The 20,294-nt window shown below is 37.4% G+C and overlaps 2 protein-coding genes across 7 annotated transcripts in view; one reads left to right on the top strand and one right to left on the bottom strand.

Moving 5' to 3' along the window:
- Positions 1-20,294, bottom strand: part of LOC102672118 (autophagy-related protein 16-1) — a 574,752-nt gene that overhangs the window by 148,252 nt on the left and 406,206 nt on the right. For 3 of the 6 annotated variants that reach the window (XR_004150865.1, XR_004150866.1, XM_031511826.1), the window contains one exon: positions 19,891-19,950. The exons of the other annotated variants lie outside the window; for them this stretch is intronic. Coding sequence is in view for 1 of the 3 variants with exons in the window: in XM_031511826.1 (XP_031367686.1) it covers positions 19,891-19,950 (60 nt within the window). In the remaining 2 variants the exon portion in view is untranslated. The remainder of the gene's footprint in view (positions 1-19,890; positions 19,951-20,294) is intronic. 6 annotated transcript variants of the gene reach the window in all.
- The window catches only part of LOC102671814, a 163,966-nt gene continuing 144,029 nt past the window's right edge, over positions 358-20,294 (top strand). Inside the window, exon 1 of the mRNA XM_006618398.2 lies at positions 358-395. The gene's annotated coding sequence lies outside the window, so the exon portion shown is untranslated. The remainder of the gene's footprint in view (positions 396-20,294) is intronic.

Genomic DNA, 20,294 nt, shown 5'->3' with positions numbered 1-20,294 from the left:
ATATATATATATATGTAATATATGTATAGGGAAATACGAAACACTTTACTTTTTATTCGAAAGCATCTCTTGTGAACTTTTATTTATGGACCCATCCGAAATCAATTGTTTCAAAAGAAGAATGAAAGTTATGCCGGTTGCCGAGGGAGGAGCAATCAATTTTTCTCCAAACTTACCGAGATTTTCTCTGAATTTCGTCGAATCTATTTTCCAACATCGTATTTCTTGCGAGATTTCTTATTTCTAGTTCCGTTTCGCCTCGTTCAGATGGAAATTTAAATTGGTTTTAAATTCATAAATAAGCTTCTTCCTTTTTTCTTTTGTACGTTTTAATATATTCTTTCTTTTTTTTCTTTTCTAGAGCTCGGGAAGAATCAATCACTGGCACGAGATTGGTAAGTCGATTACTATCATGCATCATATATTTCATCAGAAGGAAATATTTGTAACTGTTTCAACAAGTAATTACTTATACATCTTTTAATATTTTCCAACGTTTTAACTCAATCCAGTATGATCTTTAACCAGTATAATATATTCCTTGTCTTTACTCACAGTTGAAAAATTTAATATCGGCGGCACTGAGGATCGTGAAAGATAAATGATAACGAAGATTCGCAATAAGTAGTTGGCGGTTTCTTCAAGCGACGACTCTTCTTTGTTCGTGTCGGGGGCGTGTCGACGTGAACTTATACCTTCTTTTTCTCAAAATGAAGAAAAAAAAAAAAGTTCGCTTTATCGCGAGTGTAACTAAAGGGAATTTCCGTCACCCGACATTTTGACACATGACTCCTTAAAGTTTACTCGCACAAAGTGTGCAGTTTAGATTTCTCTCCTCCTCCGCCAAGTCTCCTTGACAGTTGGCACGCTCTTTTCACTCGAACGGATTCGCGTTACTCATTTCATCACACTCTATGGCTTTATACGTTTGACATTCTATCCGACCAATCGTCGTAAATTATAGGTGATCGGAATCGTCAAGTGGGATAAAACGAAAATGTTATATTATTATTATTGTCTCTTGATGATACTTCTTATCAATAATTTGAGAAAAACATTTTTCAAATGTTAATTTAGTACGTGTATATTATGTATATAACATGATATATATCGTTGTAAGAAATTTTTGATTTCATTAGATAATTATAATAACACGATTCTTCGGTCCAAGTAATTGCCATATTTAATCGTAACGATAAATTAATTTCGTTATTTCAGTTTTATTATTAAAAAATTCAGAGAAATTTAAAATTCAAAGATTCTTCATAGAATTTTACACAGTTTCGCTTAATAAATTATTTAATTCGAATGTAAAATATTTTTTATCCCGAATAAAATTAATATTTCCATTAAATTAAAAGAAAAAAAAAATTACTCAAACATTTTAATTATTAATAATTGGATAAATAATTTCTAATATCCTTTTCATTAATTTTATTACCGTTTAATATTAATTTTTTAGAGATAATTTAATAAAAAAAAAAAAATTTAATAATTCGGATTCCAAGATAATTCCAAGATTTATTAATAAAAAATGCTATTCGCGTTCATATAATCACATATATAATCTCTATCAAAAGTGATAAACTGTAAAACTAAAATAAAATGAATTACGATGTTCTTTCCTCGAGTAATAACAGAACAAGCATTAATTATTCCATTCATCATGTCTCCTGGAGTGTTAAATCGTTAAACGATGAATGTACTGTTATGTTTATCAAATCATGTTTATGATTGGATTGGAACGTAATGGGCGTGTATTATAACCGGCACGTTCACCGGATCTAAGACTATTAGAGTTTTTTTCCATGGTGAAGGCTAAAACAAGATCTTTATCGGCAATAATTTACTATCCTAGAAAAACATAATGAATCAAATAATTAATGCTTATACCGCTATTAACTTTTAATATTTATCGCTGCAACATTAAAATCGCCCGTAGACGAAGCATCTCTGCCAATGAATCATTTATGACGTTTCAATAAAAATTATACATTAAATAAATTTATAAAAATTGATAATTTATATTAATATTTATATAACACGTATATCGTGCTAATAGTATATATTATTTTTAATCGTACTTTACAACACTTTGTTCATACCAGCTTAATGATTCTATTATTTATGACCGATTATATTGTATACTTATTAAAAGTGTTACAAAAAATTCTATCGAAATTACATATTGATATACTGCCAGAGGATTATATATAACTAACGAGTCGTTTAAAATACATAAATGCTCGAAAAGAGGAAAAGAAAATAATCTACCAAGAGTTTGCTTTCCTTATCTTGCTCGAAAAAATATTATTTTAAAAGTGTTAATATTGTAATATTTTAATAATTTCTCTCTCTCTCTCTTTCTCTCTCTAAAAAAAAATGTTCAAATCCTGAGAGCCGATTTCGCAAATAGATCAAAATTTTCGACTGAACGATGATCGATGAAGGAAAAGATTTTCAAAAGCCGTGATAAAAGCCGTGGATTCGTTAATGCACGGTTGATATCAAATTGTCAGCAAATTGTAATTATTCCAGAAACTCGATCAACGATCAAATAAATCGATTACATTCGCGTAGCGGTTTCATCCAACGTAATCAAGTTGAATTCTCATTAAAAGGAGCAAATTGACAATTCCTCGCGTATCGACTCGGGCCAATAGAAGCGTATGCGTGTGGCGCGCTTACGCGCCATTTATACGTACCGCGTATACCGTATATACACGGTTTATCGGTGAGAAACGTCTGAATTAGTAACCCGTTGCGTGCGTCTTGGAATCGAATCAATTTAACTAGCGTCTTCTGTCGCAATCGGGAACTTACACATTCCTCGCCAATTTAATTCGCCAATGAAATATTTTGACGTGATGCAAACTATTCGAGTTATAATGGATATAGTTTCGCGTAATTGTGGTAATTTTGTACACGTTTCGATGAAATTAAATTTATAGTATCAAAGTAGGAAGATTTCTTATTTTATTTTAAGATATAAAAAGGATTTGTAATTTTTTAGAGTAATAAGTGAGGAAAGAAATTGTTTATAAACTTTATAAAATATTAATGTAATATCTATTCTGAAAGTTATGAAGTTTTTTTCTCTGGCAAGCAAGAAAGCTGACTTTTGTGTTTGGGATATTTCTGAAAAAAAAAAGAAACGTTTTTCTCGAAATCATTCGTTTAAAAAATGAAGAAATATAAGTTTTTATAAATTATTATAAATTTTGATAGAATAAAATCTCGGGAAAAAGCGGTATTCTATTTTGTTCCGAAAATTATATTATATAAAGATTTACGATTAACCTATCGACACCAATTCGAAATAAATTATAATTATAAAGAGTTAAAAAAAACTTTTCAGATATTTATGCCGATATTAAGAATAAGTGTGGACAAATAAATTACTTCGTAAAACTCGAGTTATGAGCTCGAAATTATTACACTGATACGTGTTCACGCTACTCTCCTTTCCTGTTCCAGTCGAAACGTCGATGCATGCCCGATTACGTTCGTAATAATGCAAGCAATTAAATTATATTTACTTTCAATTTATGTCGTTTACGGTTCAACCGAGTCCTGGTAATCAAACTTGTTCCACACCGCAATTACTCCGCGTTTAGCAGCTGGTGTGCAAGTGCGTTCGTTAAACAACGATTACCATCGTGGCATATGTTAATAATAAAAGTAAAACATTAATATGAACGAATATGTTTATGTTTGTCCATGAGATCGTAAATCAGCAATAACGACATCGCCAAATACGTTTTCGTTTCCTCGATGTATTAACTGTGAGTTATGTGTAACTGCGTATATCTTTTTTTATAAATTTTATCCATGCAATGTTTTCCAATGTCCAAAAAAGATGTCCAAGAATAATTTTACATAAGTTTTTATTACTCTTAATTTTTCTATATCAACTCGTCTGCTGTTAAAAAAATATTTTAAACAGCAAAAATCTTTAAAAAAAACCTGTCTTAATTCTACATTTTCTATATTCATCCAATTTACAATTTTCTATATCAACTCGTCTTGCACCGTCTGTCACTGTCATCGTTTTAAAAACTTATATTGGATTGCTGTTAAAAAAATATTTTAAACAGCAAAAATCTTTAAAAAAAACCTGTCTTAATTCTACATTTTCTATATTCATCCAATTTACAAAATCTATTCAATCTCTCAATTACAATTTCTCCAACATTCTCCATTGCGAATCGTTCGAGGAGAAGGATCCTTTATAAGATTGGAAACCGAGAATTTAACGTTGCGCCGCGTCCACCGCGTTGAGGCGAGATAAGAGAAAAGAGGGCAGCAGGATCGAATGAGGGAAGGAGAAAGAAAACGAGCGAGCGAGAGAGAGAGACATAAGATCGGCGAGGAGAAAGACGTCTGGGAAGCATCCCGTTTCCACCTGGCTTCGTTCTTCTCCCCAGAAGATATCTCTGGAGTGGCGGTGTAACGCGGTAGGACGGCACGTAATTAACGCCTCATGTAGATGGTATCGTGTTGTGGACGATCCGCGTGACGACCGGTGATGTACGGCCTCGCCGCTGTAATGGAATATTATTATCGGTCAGCATCGACTCGTCGAGGTTGAATTAGTGGCGTCGCCGCTTCGTCGACGACGCTTCGCGAGCCGGGGAAGCCAAGATGCGAGTGTCGATGGATCGCACCGCTTGCGTTGCCGGCCACCACGCAACCACAACCACGGCCAATGTTCGCAGAGCTAGGTAACCGTTGAGAGGCGATCCATCTCGCAACTTTCGCCGTCCATCGGGTGCTCGATCATCGAAACACGCTGCATTCCGGAGATATGTGGAGGAAGTGGCTGGCCGGCCGAGATGGGGATGAAGAATCTTAACGGGACACGGGACGAGCGTGCGAGATCCGTTCCCATCCGAGAACGGGATTGGCGTGGTGGATATTGAATTCGACAGCTTGCTTGCTTCTTCCTTGGTTATAGAACGGTTCTTCTGCCGATTTTTCAACATTATTCCAATCCTGGAATCTCATGAATATTGGAAGGAAGTTTGGATTCGATAAACTTGAAAAAAGATAGAATTTAAAAAGAAAAATTATTTTCAAAATTGTCTTCGAGCAGAGTTAACGATTATAAGAAAAAGTAATACCAGGTATTACTTCGGACGAAGAAACGATGGACTTTGGGTAGAGGAAGAGGAGTTCTTGATTTAAAAAAAAAAATAAAAGAAAAGAAAAGGAAAAAAGAAAAAGGTAGGGAATTATCAAACTTTGCTTTTTCGACGATGGAACTTTATTCCATCATTTCGATCTGCTTACCTCGTTATGCACTTTTTTAACGAGCCTCCGTAGTTTCACAACTTAATTATCGCCACCCGCGCGACAATAATCTCAAAACAATTTAACGAGCCTTGAAAACTTTATCTAGGGCGATCGGCATAAAGGGCCCCCTTGTAAACGGGCAAAACGACGGGGGATTTTGAAGGCGCGAGGAAGACAATGAGAGATAGAAGGGGAGGGAGGGAGGAGGGTAGGAGAGTGGATATCTTCATCGAGAAGAACGAGAAAGCGGCGAGATCCGAGCGCCATTGTGCGAGAAGAACTCGCTGTCGAACTTCGTTGACTTCTTAAAAAGTCGTAAAAGACTCGGGGAGGGGGAGAGGTTTCTGTCCACAACTGACAGGGATGTCCTTCCCGTCCACGTTGCTTGGAAAATTGACGTCGAGAAACGACGTTTTTCCACCGGCGTTTTCTCGTTCTTGCCCCGGCCCGAAAGCAGTTTTCAAACCGTTTTCAAACCGCTCCCACTTCCGCCATCTTCTTTCATCCAACCTGTCTCCGCCTTTTATTACGATCTCGCGCTTCGCTCGACCATGATCGATAGTTTCCAGCTATCTAAATCGTGTTTCTTAGACACGAATTGATTACTTGGACGGGATCTTTGTTTTTCTTTCCCTTTCTCGACGGCGTGTAATCCGCGCCACGAGTTGTTCGAGGGATTCAAATATTTTGTTAGGTTAGGTACCGTTTTCTCGGCTACGTTTTACATTCTTTTCTTTTCTCTTTTGCGAAAAATATTTGTTCATCGCGGATTATAGAAATTATTTATAGATATCAATTAAATAGGTACGAGTATTTTTGGCTTCATTTTCGATTATCTTCGATGTCTTTGATTATACAGTATCGTGGAGAATTTAAAAATATATGATTAAGTTATATAGAATAGAAAAAAATATTTTTCACAGCTAGTAAAAACTTACATTCAAGCGCTACTCTAAGCGTCGAGTAGTTTGTCGTAACGAGGAACTGATTTATGTATCGCGTCTTCGAGGGATACCCGTTCAATTTTTCAACGCCACTTCACGCATCGCGCTCTACAATTCGTCATCTTATTAAAATGATTCGCAGTCGTATCCCTCTTCATTCGAGGAAACACATGAAAATCGCACGGTCATATATCTGGACGATGAAGGCATGCTGAGAATAACTTTTTGTCCACACAAGAATCTCTCGTACACAGCATGTATTTCAAACATGGATGCATTTATTACATGACGTTTCACGTTTAACCATAACACGAGTGCGATTGACTGACGCGATCGAGTTGATATACTATGCATCAATAAATTATTTCTAAAGACATTTACCAATATATAAATTTATTTTGAAAACAAAAGTTAGGAAGTGATATATAAACAGATTTATAAAATACTCGCTAAGATATAATTCAAATAAATATTGTATCCTTTGATCATCGATAAATATAACATTGTCCAAACTTTCGTACCATGAGCGAAACACCAACAAATTATTACGAAATATTATCCTAACCTCTGAACATAGAAATTCATCCAAAATCACAAAGTCCAATTGAGTCCGCCATCTTCCGCTCAAAATTCACGGGACTGACGATTTATACGAAATTGTAGCGCAGAAACGGCATCACGCAAGGGCGAAATTACAGAGAGAAGTTCCGTTGGCCGCACATCGAAGAGGTACGAAGCGACAAATCCGATTTTAATGCGATCAGTGCACGGTTGTGTGTACTGTTGAGTTTCGAGTGCGAACGGTAGACGGCTCTCGCATCGGCAGTGAATGCTGGTTGGATAAGCGTTGCGGTCGCTGTGGATGATCGTTGGAACGCTTTTGATTAGCGCGAACGAAAGTGAAGAAGTTCTAATCTGTGGTCGGCTCACGTCAGCCAATTAGAGTTCGCCGTGGATGGCTCATCGAAGTTAGATTGCCAAGACTGGCGGGCGGACTTAATGAGCAGATTTATATGATTTCCACGTCGAATAATCCTGTTTCGCACGGATCGGACCTTCTCAAAATGGAATTTCGAACGGATAGGCCGAAACTACATTGGCTACATTGTCCTCGACGAGGAAGTCGAAGTAATCCCGTTTCTCATCAACCTATATAATTTTAGATATCTTCCCTTTATATCTATATCTTACATATCATGGCATTCGTTATTGAAATTTATTTCACTTTCTATTTTCATCTAGTTATACTTAAAAAATTAAAGGACGAAAAACATGTATAATTTATTCAGTTCTTTTTTGAAAAATCTGAGAATCTGACATTGCTATCAGTCTTGTTCATTTGTTTATAATTCGGGTATACTTCTTCAGTTAGTTATACATTGGTGAATATTTATATTTCCCGCGCATATCGCCGTGAAAGACGAGTCGAAAGATGGAATAATGGATTCGTTCCCTCGTTGTACGAAAAACGGAAATAGAGAGGAATCTTTTAAGACGAATAGAGCAATCTTTTATTTCCCTTTCGGAGCTCCGCCTGTTTTCCCTCTCGATACGATCAGGATCAAACAGACGGATCCTTTATTGCGAAGAAACGAGAAATTAATCCGAAAGGGTGGGGGGCATAACCGTTTATCTTTTATTGCCCGGCTGGATCGTGAAACGAAGGGGGATAGTCAACGCAATTTTGGGCCGAAATATTACCCCAAGCTCCAAGTTATTTCGTTCTTCAAAGCTCTTTGACTCGGAAGACAATAAAATCTTCTCTAAGAACTTTTCATTGTCGTGTTATATCTTCCGTGGAAGCTCGATTAGGAGCTGAATTTTTTCTTCATCGATGATCATTATATTCAGAAATTGTAATAATTGAAATTTAGAATCGATTTTCGTAATCGATAAAATAATTGTCCATTGCGACTTTGATATCTGTGGATCAGGCCACTTTTAAATTTATTAAAAAAAATTCTCATTATCGATGAAATTACCTACTACTACCATTAACACCGGTGATTAGTTGAAATCTCTGATGAAAATCTGGCCCAAAGATGACACGAACCGTGTAATTATACCCTTTCCCCTCGGGGCTGTTCATCCTTTTAAAACCAAGTTTTATCGAATCCACGGGGATACGATATCTCTCAAGATCGAAGTGAAAAGATTTAACGTGCTCCAGGGGTGAGACCAATGAAACGAGCTTCTCGCCGAGGCGAGAAGAGGCGCAACAAAGTGATGGTGGAGGAGGAGGAGAAGAGGGAGGAGGGATGAAATAAGAGAAGACGCTTGCATTCCTTCACGCTTATTGGTTTCATCAGATTGCTTTGCTTCTATTAGGTGATGTCTATACAGATACCACGTACCATCGACACGTTCTCTAATACCCGAAGGAACACCAAACAAATGAAACGGCGCGCTTGTACTCCCGCTATTGCCTTTTCATTCCAATCATCTCAATCTGTCTTTTTGTCCATATCCTAGTTTCATCGATATTTTGTCGTTTCTTTTTTTGGAAATTTATTTCAAATTTGATTTGTTTAATTACACATTCTATTGAATCATAAACTTGAGAATTGAAAAATTAATTTATATCATATTAAAAACGATCTTATTTTTTTAAATAATCGTTAACTAACTAAAGCTCTATTGAAAAATATATTCAAAAAAAGGAAATAAGCATAGAATAAAAAAAGTGAATGTTCGTGTATGCCACAGACACACATCATCTCTCTCAATCGTAGCTCAATATTTCCTAAATGGCGAGACTTTGAATCAAGAGAAAAATCTCGCTGATCCCTTAATATCGTCATGGCTATTGTTTACACGGTACACCGTCGGTTGTTTCATGGCGGAGGAGAGAGAAGGAGAAAAGATAGAAAAAGAGATCGGGCGGATAAAGATGGTGGATGGACGTTGGATATCGCCAACGGCCATTGCTAACAAACCTCGAAATGTAATAAAAAGCCAGATTCTCTGTACACAGGTGTATTGGGTCCGTGTGTACGTGTGTTTTCCTTACCAATATAATAGAAACGGTATCGGTTGGCCCAGAAATAAGTATCTTATTCGATATATAGAAGAGAGGATTTAAGGAATGAAAATCTGTCAAAGACACAATGAGACAACACGCGAGCCTATGCACCCACCGGACGTATCCACTTATCCGTTTGTTGTTGGGGCAAGTTAGAAACGTCCTCGTTATCGATCATTCCATTCCATATTCCATCGAGACCGCTTTTCGAGAGGGGTACCACCACTCTGATTGGTGATGGAGGGGGAAAGGTCCATTGTGATGGCGGTCAGCCTTCGGAATATTACCGGCAAAACTGCCTACTGAGTTTACTCTTTGACTGTGCTCGCCGATCGATACCGACAATCTGCGGTAACCGTTAACGACGAAGGTCAATACTGACAACGAGACCGAGTTACGACAATGACGAGCCACCAGGACCGCAATGATGACACCCATGAAGTCGACGGGTATAATAATCCGCGAATTTACGTTTAACAGCCCGTCGTTATCGCGCGATCCCCCAGGATTTCGTATAGCTAGTGTTAATATGATAATGCGGAACACGTTCGATTGATCGATTCTGAAAAGTCAAAACGATCAAGCATACGTGAGGAATATAGTAAAAGTTGAAATTATTAAGTGAAATATGTATATATAGAGGGTAAAATTGGATTAGGAAAAGTAAAATTGCAAGAAACGTTTATTTAATTCTAATGGAATACTAAAAAGAAGTTATTGACATTTTATTGATGATGAAATTGACAGTGTTTTTGGTATTTAGAATTGATTCTCCAAAGTTGTTCCATGGATTCCTCTCTCTTTTTGACATATCTCTTTTTGGCAAGTTATTATATTAAGAAAATGATAATGCTTCTAAATTCTACTAAATAAAAATATAATCTGTAAAAAATTTAATAAATCAATTTGATAAATTTATGGAATATTAGATTCAAGAACCTAAAAGTAGGAAATTAAACCAATATAATTTATATACTTATTTAATAATATATATAATAATAATCCACTTATTTAATTTCCCAAGTTTGATCCTACGTTGAGAAACGACGTCCACACATGGAAATCATATTATACGAATTATAACAGATCTGCTTCGATTCACACATGAATCGTAACAATACGCAGACGATAAGAGAGCTTAAAACTTTCCTGAAGTTACGTCGAAAATTCGAGATCATAGTCCGGGATATTCGCGGTTGGTGTAGCAGAGAGGAAGCACGAAATTCCACTACGTTTCGAACGTTCTAACCAATTTACTCATCTCGTAGATATGTCCTTAATACGATGATGAAGGAACAAGATTTCATGAAATATAAAATTTCTCCTTTGTAAACCAATATTTGAGCGAAAGAGAAAGAGAAACGTTTTTCAAGATCGCACACTTACACTTTTAGAAGAGCGAGTTTTGAATGGGATGGCGAGCCATTGTCCCTTCATCGCTCTTATCGTCTTGGTTGTAATACAGCACTATTACCATATAATTATCAGCGGTTTACAGAGAGATGCGTCATGGTGTTTTCGTTGGATGCGCACTCCATAGAAGTTCGCCGCAATAGGGAATTCACGAGACAGCGAATTTCAATTGCGATTTAATTTATTTCTCAGTCAACAATAAATTGCGAATATGTGATAATAAAAATTATGAGTTTCTTTATAAAGGATAATATATTTCATATAACGGATTATGAGGTTTTTTAACCTTCGTACAGGTTATAGTTTAACGATTTAGTTTCCAAGTTTTAATCATTTCTTTCTTTATAAATAAATCGATTCATTATTAGACGTTATTAGACACGTTAGACGCGTTAATAGGAATTCGCCAAACAAACGTCACTTTATAACGCTAATTACGTCATTAAAAGTGGCAACTGGTTGTATATATTACATTAGCACCTTGCCGAGTGTGCATAACGTAAATGCAGAAATAAACTCCATCCCAAAAGATGTTAATTACACGGGGCCGGTGTCTAATGAATCACGTTCCACGAGTTATGCATTATGCACCCGGCATAGGCTAGCTATAGGAATTTCAGATATACATTGAACAGTTAAGTTCTTCGACCGACTGAAAACCGGTAGGAAGTCGTTCATATGGATCCGAGCACGTGGTAATTACGAGCCGGGCCAGTAAACACGTTGCCTCTATGCCTCGAAAGCCTTCCAAGATTACGAGGATTGCCTCCTCTCTATTCGCAAGAAGAAAGAAATTCGCGCGAGTTACGCAAGAGGTGAGGCACGAAGTCAGATGTTGGTTCAAATATCAGAGAAAGAAAAAAAGAAATAGACGAATCCAAGAGATTTGGACTCGAGGGAACGGATCTCGTGAACGATGTAACGATGTAGCATCCATAGTCGAGCGAGGGTGGAAAAATACCGAAACCTATATCGTTAATCAGGCAAAAATTTCCGCGGTTACGCTGGCACGAGCCAAGAGAGAGAGAGAGAGAGAGAGGAGCTTTGGACAAGCGCCAATCCAGCACGAAGGCGTGCACGGCCAAGAAAACGAATCGCGATGCTTTCCACCCCGAAATCATTTTTATTTATTCGAAATATTCGAAGCGAGCATTCGAAGAAGAGAATACGGGGAATACTACGGGATTTTCTTTGAACACCTTTGGCGTGCTCTTTTTTTTTTTTTAGAGATCTTATATTCTCTCTCTTCTCTTCCTCCCTTGACGACGAGATTTCGATCGAAAGGGTAGCGCACGTGTAGGAAAGAAGCAACGAGGCCGGACGACGGTGTCGCGATTTTCCGTGTTCGATTAGCAAATTCTCTCGTGCCACTCGAGGCTCGAGAGGAGGTAAACGAGAGGCCTCTCGTGTATCTCTGCATGCATCATCNAGATGAGACGAAGCTTTCCTCCTCCGGGTACCGTTATTTCGCCAAGGTTCTTATTTACCTTTCTTTCCCTTCTCCCTCTCCCTCCCTCCCCCCTTCTTCCTTCTCCACACGTCGTATATTTTCGGGGCGGAGGGCTTCGATACCGACCCAACCACTTCGTGATCCACTGATCAACCTCGCGACGAGCCGTGGAACCTTCTCTTCCGGCGAACCGTGGATGGAATACTGCGGGAATATCTCTAGCTAGTTCCCCCTTCGAACGATCTCGTTAATGAAACGATTTGAAATATTGTTTTTAAATTATGGATTTTTCTTATTTGTGATTTCTTATCAGTTGGTTTTTTTATTACAAGGAAAATAATCGACTTTAGAATTCAACAAACATGTTTCATAAAGTGCATTCAATGTCTTTCGTTGAAAATTTCCCAGGATTTAAAATATTGGTATATTTTTTTATGATACAGTACTGTGACGTTAATAATTAAAAAATATTGTTTCTGGTGATTTTCATTCTTAAAAATTGTAATTATATTTTTATCATAGTACATCTTCTATATCACAATGAGAATAATCCTATCAATTCTGGTTCACAGAATTCAACAAACGTGTTTCAAAAAAAAACAAAAAAAAATGCATTACTTTGTCTTCAACTCTTCTCTTCTCGAAAATTATCCCAGGGATAATCGTAATAAATTCAAATAAATCAATTAAGAAAAACAATCGATCCTTCGAGCCCGACGAACTTATGTCCCTCTTTAAAGACTCGTCTCGATCGAGCGTGTGTACCTAACGAGTTTCCGACTCGACAGTTTACCGTATCTGTCCGCGCGGTTAACGAGGACGGGCCGTCTCATGATTTCCACCGTCCTCCGTCCTCACTTCTCCGCAATCATCGGCTCCTCCTCTCGGCCCGCTCGAGGAATTTATAGTAATTCTGGAAACGGCGCGTCACTCGTTATATAGGAGAGGCGACACGACGTTGTAACGGCTCCAATAGTTTCGGTCATTCGATGTAAACAGAGAGAGATAGAGAGATAGAGAGAGAGAGTATTTAGTCGATAAATATATAGTCGGTGTATCCGCGACACGCGAAACGCATAAACAATGGCGGCACGTCACGGCCACCACCAGGAACACGGTGAAATTGATCGTCACTTCGCGTAGCAAAATACGAAACGTAAGCTCGTACGCCCGTGCATCACGTCAAGATTAATAATGGCGATGATTGAATTTCAAGAACGTTAAGCGACGGCTTACGGTACATGGAACAGAGAGATACGGGCGTGTACGTTTGCGGCTTGGCGCGATGGGCACGCCTAACCGACGTTGAGGGATCCGATATGCCTCGAATATTCGGCGCGGAGATAAAGCTGCCGGTTTAATTCTGGTCATCGACTCGTTTCCACCGAATAATAATTTGAAGATTGGAGTTTGGATAGATTTTTTTTTTCATTAATTCAATGTAAAAAGTATATATAAATACGTAATATAAGCGATATATATCTTGTTCATAAATACCTGGAGATACCTCATTGCTAGTGAAATAATTAAAGTAGAGAATAAGGAAGTTTGAAGAAAAAATAATAGAAGTGGAACGTTTCCATTTCTTAACAAGATAAAGAAGAATTCTATCTTTCTTTAGTCTGAATTATTTCAAAATTCAGTGGTTCAGTGTATTTATTGTTACTTATTGATATAAAAAAAGGATTGAATCTAACTCACGAAAAGAAAAAATCACTTGCGTATAATTTATTTTTCAATATTCTAGCAATTTTTTGTACATAAGAAAGCTGGCTAAATAACAAATTATAAAAACTTAAAATCATTCCACCTTCCAAAAATTATTACACACAACGGAGAAAGAAATGGGATAAGATAATTTTCGAATAATCACTCGAATAAGAATACATACTTCGACCAACGTCCAATCCCCCGATTTATCGGGGCAGTAAGCGTAAAGAAGCCTTGACTACTTGGCAATGGCGAGGTTGTATCACATGGTATATTTAAAACATAGCGGAAATACGTGGGTATCGAGATCAGTGATTCGGCCGTCAAGGGTCCCTGGGATACGCCGAAGGGAAATAATTTCCCCATTCCGAAATAACCTGACCGTGAGTCGAATGGGGGAGGGGGAGGGAGCGGAGGGCCTGAGCTTGGCAAGAGTCTCGGCATTGGTTCAAAGTGCCCCTAAACCAGCCTGCCTTCCGAACATACGCGGTAACTTCCGTCGATTCGCGAATATCGTGAATTTGCAAGGCTCGCCAGCTGCGCGCTAGTTACTCGTTGAATCTACGATCCCGCCCCCGCCTGGCTCGTGCACCGAATTCGGTATTATATACGGTTTAAACCCCGCCACGAGGTGAATCTTGAACGTTCACGAACGATAAAAAGGGACGATCTCATGCGGGAATCTTTTTCTATCATTTGTTTCTATCATTGTGTTATATATGATATATGATAAATTTCACGATACGGTTGTAAATCTTCATTGCACAACAGGTAGGATATTTGTAGAGGTTAAGTGAGTTTTGAGAAATTCATCAGTTATTATATATTATTATGTCAATTATTGTGTATCAATTATAATGTGTTTTTTTTTTTATTGAATATGATAGACGTGTTTATTAGAAAGTTAGGTTATGTTTATCGAAAGGATCTTTATCGTACAGGTATAAGATATTTGTAGAGGTTAGGTGACTTTTAGTAATCAATAATTCAATATTCGAGCATCAATATTATTACTGAATATCACAAAGTAAGGTTATGTTTATCAAAAGGATCTTTTTTTTTCATTGAATATGATAGACGTGTTTATCAGAAAGTTAGGTTATGTTTATCGAAAGGATCTTTATCGTACAGGTATAAGATATTTGTAGAGGTTAGGTGACTTTTAGTAATCAATAATTCAATATTCAAGCATTAATATTATTAATATTAGCATTAATATCACAAAGTAAGGTTATGATTATCAAAAGGATTTTTATCGTACAACAAGATCTATGTTGTACAATCTTAATTGAACAACAGATATAGGATATTTATAGAGGTTAGGTGACTTTTAGTAATCAATATTTCAATATTCGAGCATCAATATTATTACTGAATATCACAAAGTAAGGTTATGTTTATCAAAAAGATCTTTATTGTACAACAAGATCTATGTTGTACAATCTTAATTGAACAACAGATATAGGATATTTGTAGAAGTTAAGTGACTTTAGTAATCAATATTTCAATATTCGAACATCAATATTATTACTGAATATCACAAAGTAAGGTTATGTTTATCAAAAGGATCTTTATTGTATAACAAGATCTATGTTGTACAATCTTAATTGATATAGAATATTTATAGAGGTTAAATGACTTTTAGTAATCAATATTTCAATATTTAAGCATCAATATCACAAAGTAAGGTTACCAAAAGAATTCTTATCGTGCAACAAGATCTTTTACAATCTAATTTGTATTTGTAGAGATTAAGTTAGGATTTTTAGTATACACTTTTAGTAATTCATGAGTCAATTATTATAGATTTCGAAGAATCAATTGTATATTATAACGTGCTTTTTTACTATAATATAGTTATGTTTATCAAAAAGATCTTTACGAAAAACATTCACTAGACCTAACCTTTGATATCTCTAGATCTTTGTCTATCTTTAAACAAGTTTTAAATATCATAACTAAACTAAAACATAGAAAAGATGGAGGTGAATAAATAGACAGATAAAAATTCTTAAAAAAAATTCAATCGATGCAAATACCCTAAATCTCAATTACCCTCTTACTTAATTACGAATATAAAAACACATTCGCAAGATAGGAAGATGGAGGATAATAGAAGGGCGGATGGAAAATCTAATTTTAAAGATGCTTGGCTGATGCGGCTCGGCACTTTTACCCACCGCTACGTATATGTGTGTGTGTTCATGTGCCTGGTAATATAATAATATCAAATTACGTCCCGACGCTTTGTACGCTTTAGAAAGTTACGCTAATATCAGGGTGATTAACGCGCGTGCCATACCCGTAATATGACGTACGAAATTCCGGAAGATCGCCAAGGCATAACATTCCGTAAAACGTAACACAATCCTGAATCATTTAACCCGGCTATCGTTTCGAATCGCTGGTTACCCTTAACATATATCCTGGTTATACGCGCTCGTGTTTTGCGTATACGTTGCTGGAACCACGCGCTCGAGGTTGCAAGATTTTTATTACTTATTATATATATATACTTTCATTATGTTGTATTCTTTCACGATAATAGTGCCATCGCTCGTTAAACTTCATCCGAGGCTAAGGCATAAATTTCACTTTGCCCACGAATTCCTGATTTCCTCCTGTCCTGACGATCTTTGGTAATGCTACTATCTCGGTTGATTAATGTCCTCGGCTGATGGACGTTTTTCAACGTGTATACCAACGCGTAGGATATCGCGGCGGGGAGATATCGTAAACGGAGATAAAATTAATTCTAATCGAATCTCGAATGATTGTTAAGAAGAATCGAGAGAAAAGGACGAGCGTTTTATGTTCAAAGAGCTATTCTCTTTTTTTGAGAATAAGAACGCGTGACAGATATATATATATACACAGAGGGGAATAGTACATGCTCGTTAAATCGGTAATCTTCCTCCGAGACTGAAATATGGAGCATAAATTTCACGGTGTATCGGGCGCGAAAATTTAATTGCTTCGATAAATTAGCATACTAACGAGTGGAAAAGTGGTGTTAGTTGAGAGGAGCAAGAATATCCATCCCAATCTTGGTCAGCTCCTCGAAATGAAGTAACTTTTCCATTGAATGATCGAAGCAAAATATCTCGAAAGATTGGACCTCTCTCTCTCTCTCTTTCTTCCTCATCCACTCACCCTTCTTTCTCTCTTTCTGTACACCCGGTCATGAACAAGTCGATGCTTTCGTTACTTATGAGGGGAGGACAAGGTAAATGAGACGAAAGAGGGCAGATCGAGGGGAAAGATTAAAAGGGAAGGGGTTAAGAAGCGAGAGGGAGACGATGGGTTTAACGATGGAGGGGGTGGGGGGGAAGAGGAGGTTAGGCGGGTTATCCGATTCTATGCCACCACGGTAACCGTGTAGGTATGGACCAACAACCATGGCTAAAAGTTAGGAGAAACTTCCCTAATGTATGTGGGAGAGTCGGATGGCTTGCATCCATTCTACGACCGGGCGGTCCAGGTCGTGACCTGCCAACTGACTCTCCCTTCCTTCCTTCCTTCCTTCCTTCCTTCCTAGCTTGGCTCGCCTGCCTCCTCCCACGGATCTCCTCTCGACGTCTCTTCTATAACCTTTATCTAATATCCCCTTCCCCTATCCCCTTGGGTTCATGATCGTCTTCTTCTCTCGGCCATCGCGAGGCCAACCAACGTACGTGTAACCAATTGGCAACCTTCTAACCTCGTTTGACCGTAGTATATCCCTATATAGGTTGTACAATAGATGCCCCTGATATTGTATTCCAACCCGATATCCGGCTGGATTTGTGACGCGATGAAAATCTTCGCTCGAGGCCGAGATCAGGTGTACACGTTAACCGTTTTCTTCTTCGGTTTGCTCGACTGTTTGCCGACTCGAGTGTTTGCGCTTTTGTATCTCGTGTTGGTAAATAGAAGAGCGTTGGTAATTGCGAGAGAGAGATAGAAATGATTCGATGTAATTTTCATCCTTGATTATTTAACGTCGGTGTTATTAAGCTGGTTTAAGTTAGAGAAGTGAGAAGTCGTGGAATTCTTTTTTTTTATCCATCATCCAATTTAACCTAAGAATCGAAAAATCTGATCTGAATCTAAGCATCGCAGGAAGAATCAAGGGGGGAAAAAGAAAGAAAGTATAGAGATCGCGTGAGAAAAGACTCTTGAAGGAATTCCTTCTTGTTATCGATTCTTATATTGGATCTCTGTTTTTTCCACTAATTAGGCTAATAACGAATGTATCGGTTCATGGTCCTATCGTTTTCGTTTCTTCATCTTCCCGCTAGGAAATCTATATGACAGGACACACGTATACGAAGAAAAACGAGGTTCGTGATGGTAGCTATCAAGTCGTGAATAATAGAAGAAGGCCCGTTACTTCTAACGTATTACCGTCCTCCTGGTGATTTATACACGTGGATATGTACACAGTGTATCTAATATTCTCGGTGACTTGCCGACAAGAGTTGGTATGATAATACCGAACGATTAGATTGTTTGACAAGCAAGTGTTACAAGGCAGCATAGGTCGTGACATGCAATCCTTGCTTCTGGTTTGCCGACTTACTCGAGATCTCCTTTCCGCCTCCTAACATTTCTCCTAAGCCTGTTATCCCCTACGTACGCGTGAAAAACTTACTTTGACGATGATCTATTCGCGAGAAAATATTTTTTTTTTTTTTTTGGATTACGATATTCCATCCGAGTTGTGAACACTGAATGTCATTCAAGAAATTGTATATATGCGGAAATATAAAGAGGGGCATTTAAGATATTTTTCAGAATGGTTTTCAGAAAGTTTTCTTCTGGTTAATAAATTTATTGCGATTTACTTTTCTAACTAAAAATGATGAGAATGCGGGGGGGGGGAGAGGAAGTGGAAACTGGTAAGAAGAGGATCTCAGTGGTTTACTTCTATTTCCATTCTTGGTATGCGAGGATTTTTCCTTTAAGAAGACCCAGTTAAGGAAGAAAAATTCGTGCTCGAAGGGGAAATTTTTAGATTTTTACAGTTTCTTTCACGATTCTTTTATTTCCCTTCTTCGTAACAGATCCAGAACGTGCAATTTCGAATGATTATCTAGACGCGGAACATTCCTTTTTTTCATTCCTTTAAATGAAATCTTTTAATTCAATCGCCTGATCAATTCAATTTTTAATCCTTGCATTTATTCTTCTTTTTCTAGTTGTTCTACCTCATCATTAATCCACCATCATTGATTTATATTAATATTCATTTTTGCAATGCGACCTGTCTCATCCTATCTTGATAGGATAATCGCAATTAATAATCAAATTTAGAACTAAATATAACTCGACAACCGGTAAACGTAGATATTCACGCGCACACACACGCGTCTACATTACAATTTTATCAATCTGGTAAAAAAAAAAAAAAAAAAAAAAACCTAGTTTTCCTAGCTTACATAATAAACGACCATACGAGCATGCTACCCTTCCTCTTTTTGCACAGGAAACAACCGTACTCCGCTCAATCTAGAAAACTTTTTAGTCGACATCCTGTATTACAGAAATCAATCAACCGAAGTCCTGTTCGCGGCATTGTATCGGAGGATCGTTTGACAAAAACCACTTCCCTCGCGGGCCGCTCATTAATGAATTTATGCGCACAATTTCCCTCGTTACCCTTTTTTGCTAGGGTGGATAAATCGGATAAAAACGGCATAGTTGGCCGCGGGAGAGATCGGGAAATGCAAATGCGTTTTCGAGAAGGAATTCGAGAGAGAGAGAGAGAGAGAGAGAGAAAGATCGGAGGAGGAGTAAGAACGTTTACGTAAGAAAAAAAAAGAAAAGGAAAGAAAAACCGAATTTCACATAAATGTTTCGCGATGTTTTTCTCCACGAAAGGAAAGACGGATAAAGGCGAGAAGTGAAACGACCACGAACTTTCCTTAGCCTTTTATCCCCCCCCCCCCCTCCGTTTCTTGCACGGCTCTCTCGGCCGCAAAAACTTGTACAGACTGGTATTTCTGTTAAACATGGAAATATCCCCGCCGGTTACATGCTGTTGTACTGGACAAAAATAGAAAAATTCCTCTTACGTGTTTCCAAGGATGAAGGCGAACTCCGGCCCTCCTCGTCAAAATAAATGGATCACTTACCTGGAACAAACAAACAAAAAAAAGAAAAGTATAGAGTTTCGAGAGTGGATCGTGTGCACGCGTTAATCATGTTGCTCGTGTTTGTTTTGAAAATTGGTCGTGAAAGGGATTTTTACGGGAAAACGATCGTTTAAATTTCGATGAATTATTATTTTTAATAAATTTTTGCACAAGGGATAAGGGGAATTGAACAATGAGAATATGAAAATATCGTATAAAAAAAAATATATATAAAATTTATAATTCGAGGCTACATGAGTCTGCATCATTTTCGAGCAATTCGATTTATCTTCGTCTTACGAATTGCAATTAATTCAACCGTAATAATTCGTAACACGAAGTAT

The sequence above is a fragment of the Apis dorsata genome, unplaced genomic scaffold (assembly GCF_000469605.1).
Source record: "Apis dorsata unplaced genomic scaffold, Apis dorsata 1.3 scaffold_353, whole genome shotgun sequence".
In the NCBI taxonomy this organism is placed as follows: Eukaryota; Metazoa; Arthropoda; class Insecta; order Hymenoptera; family Apidae; genus Apis; species Apis dorsata.
This window is presented reverse-complemented; position numbering and strand designations above follow the sequence as displayed.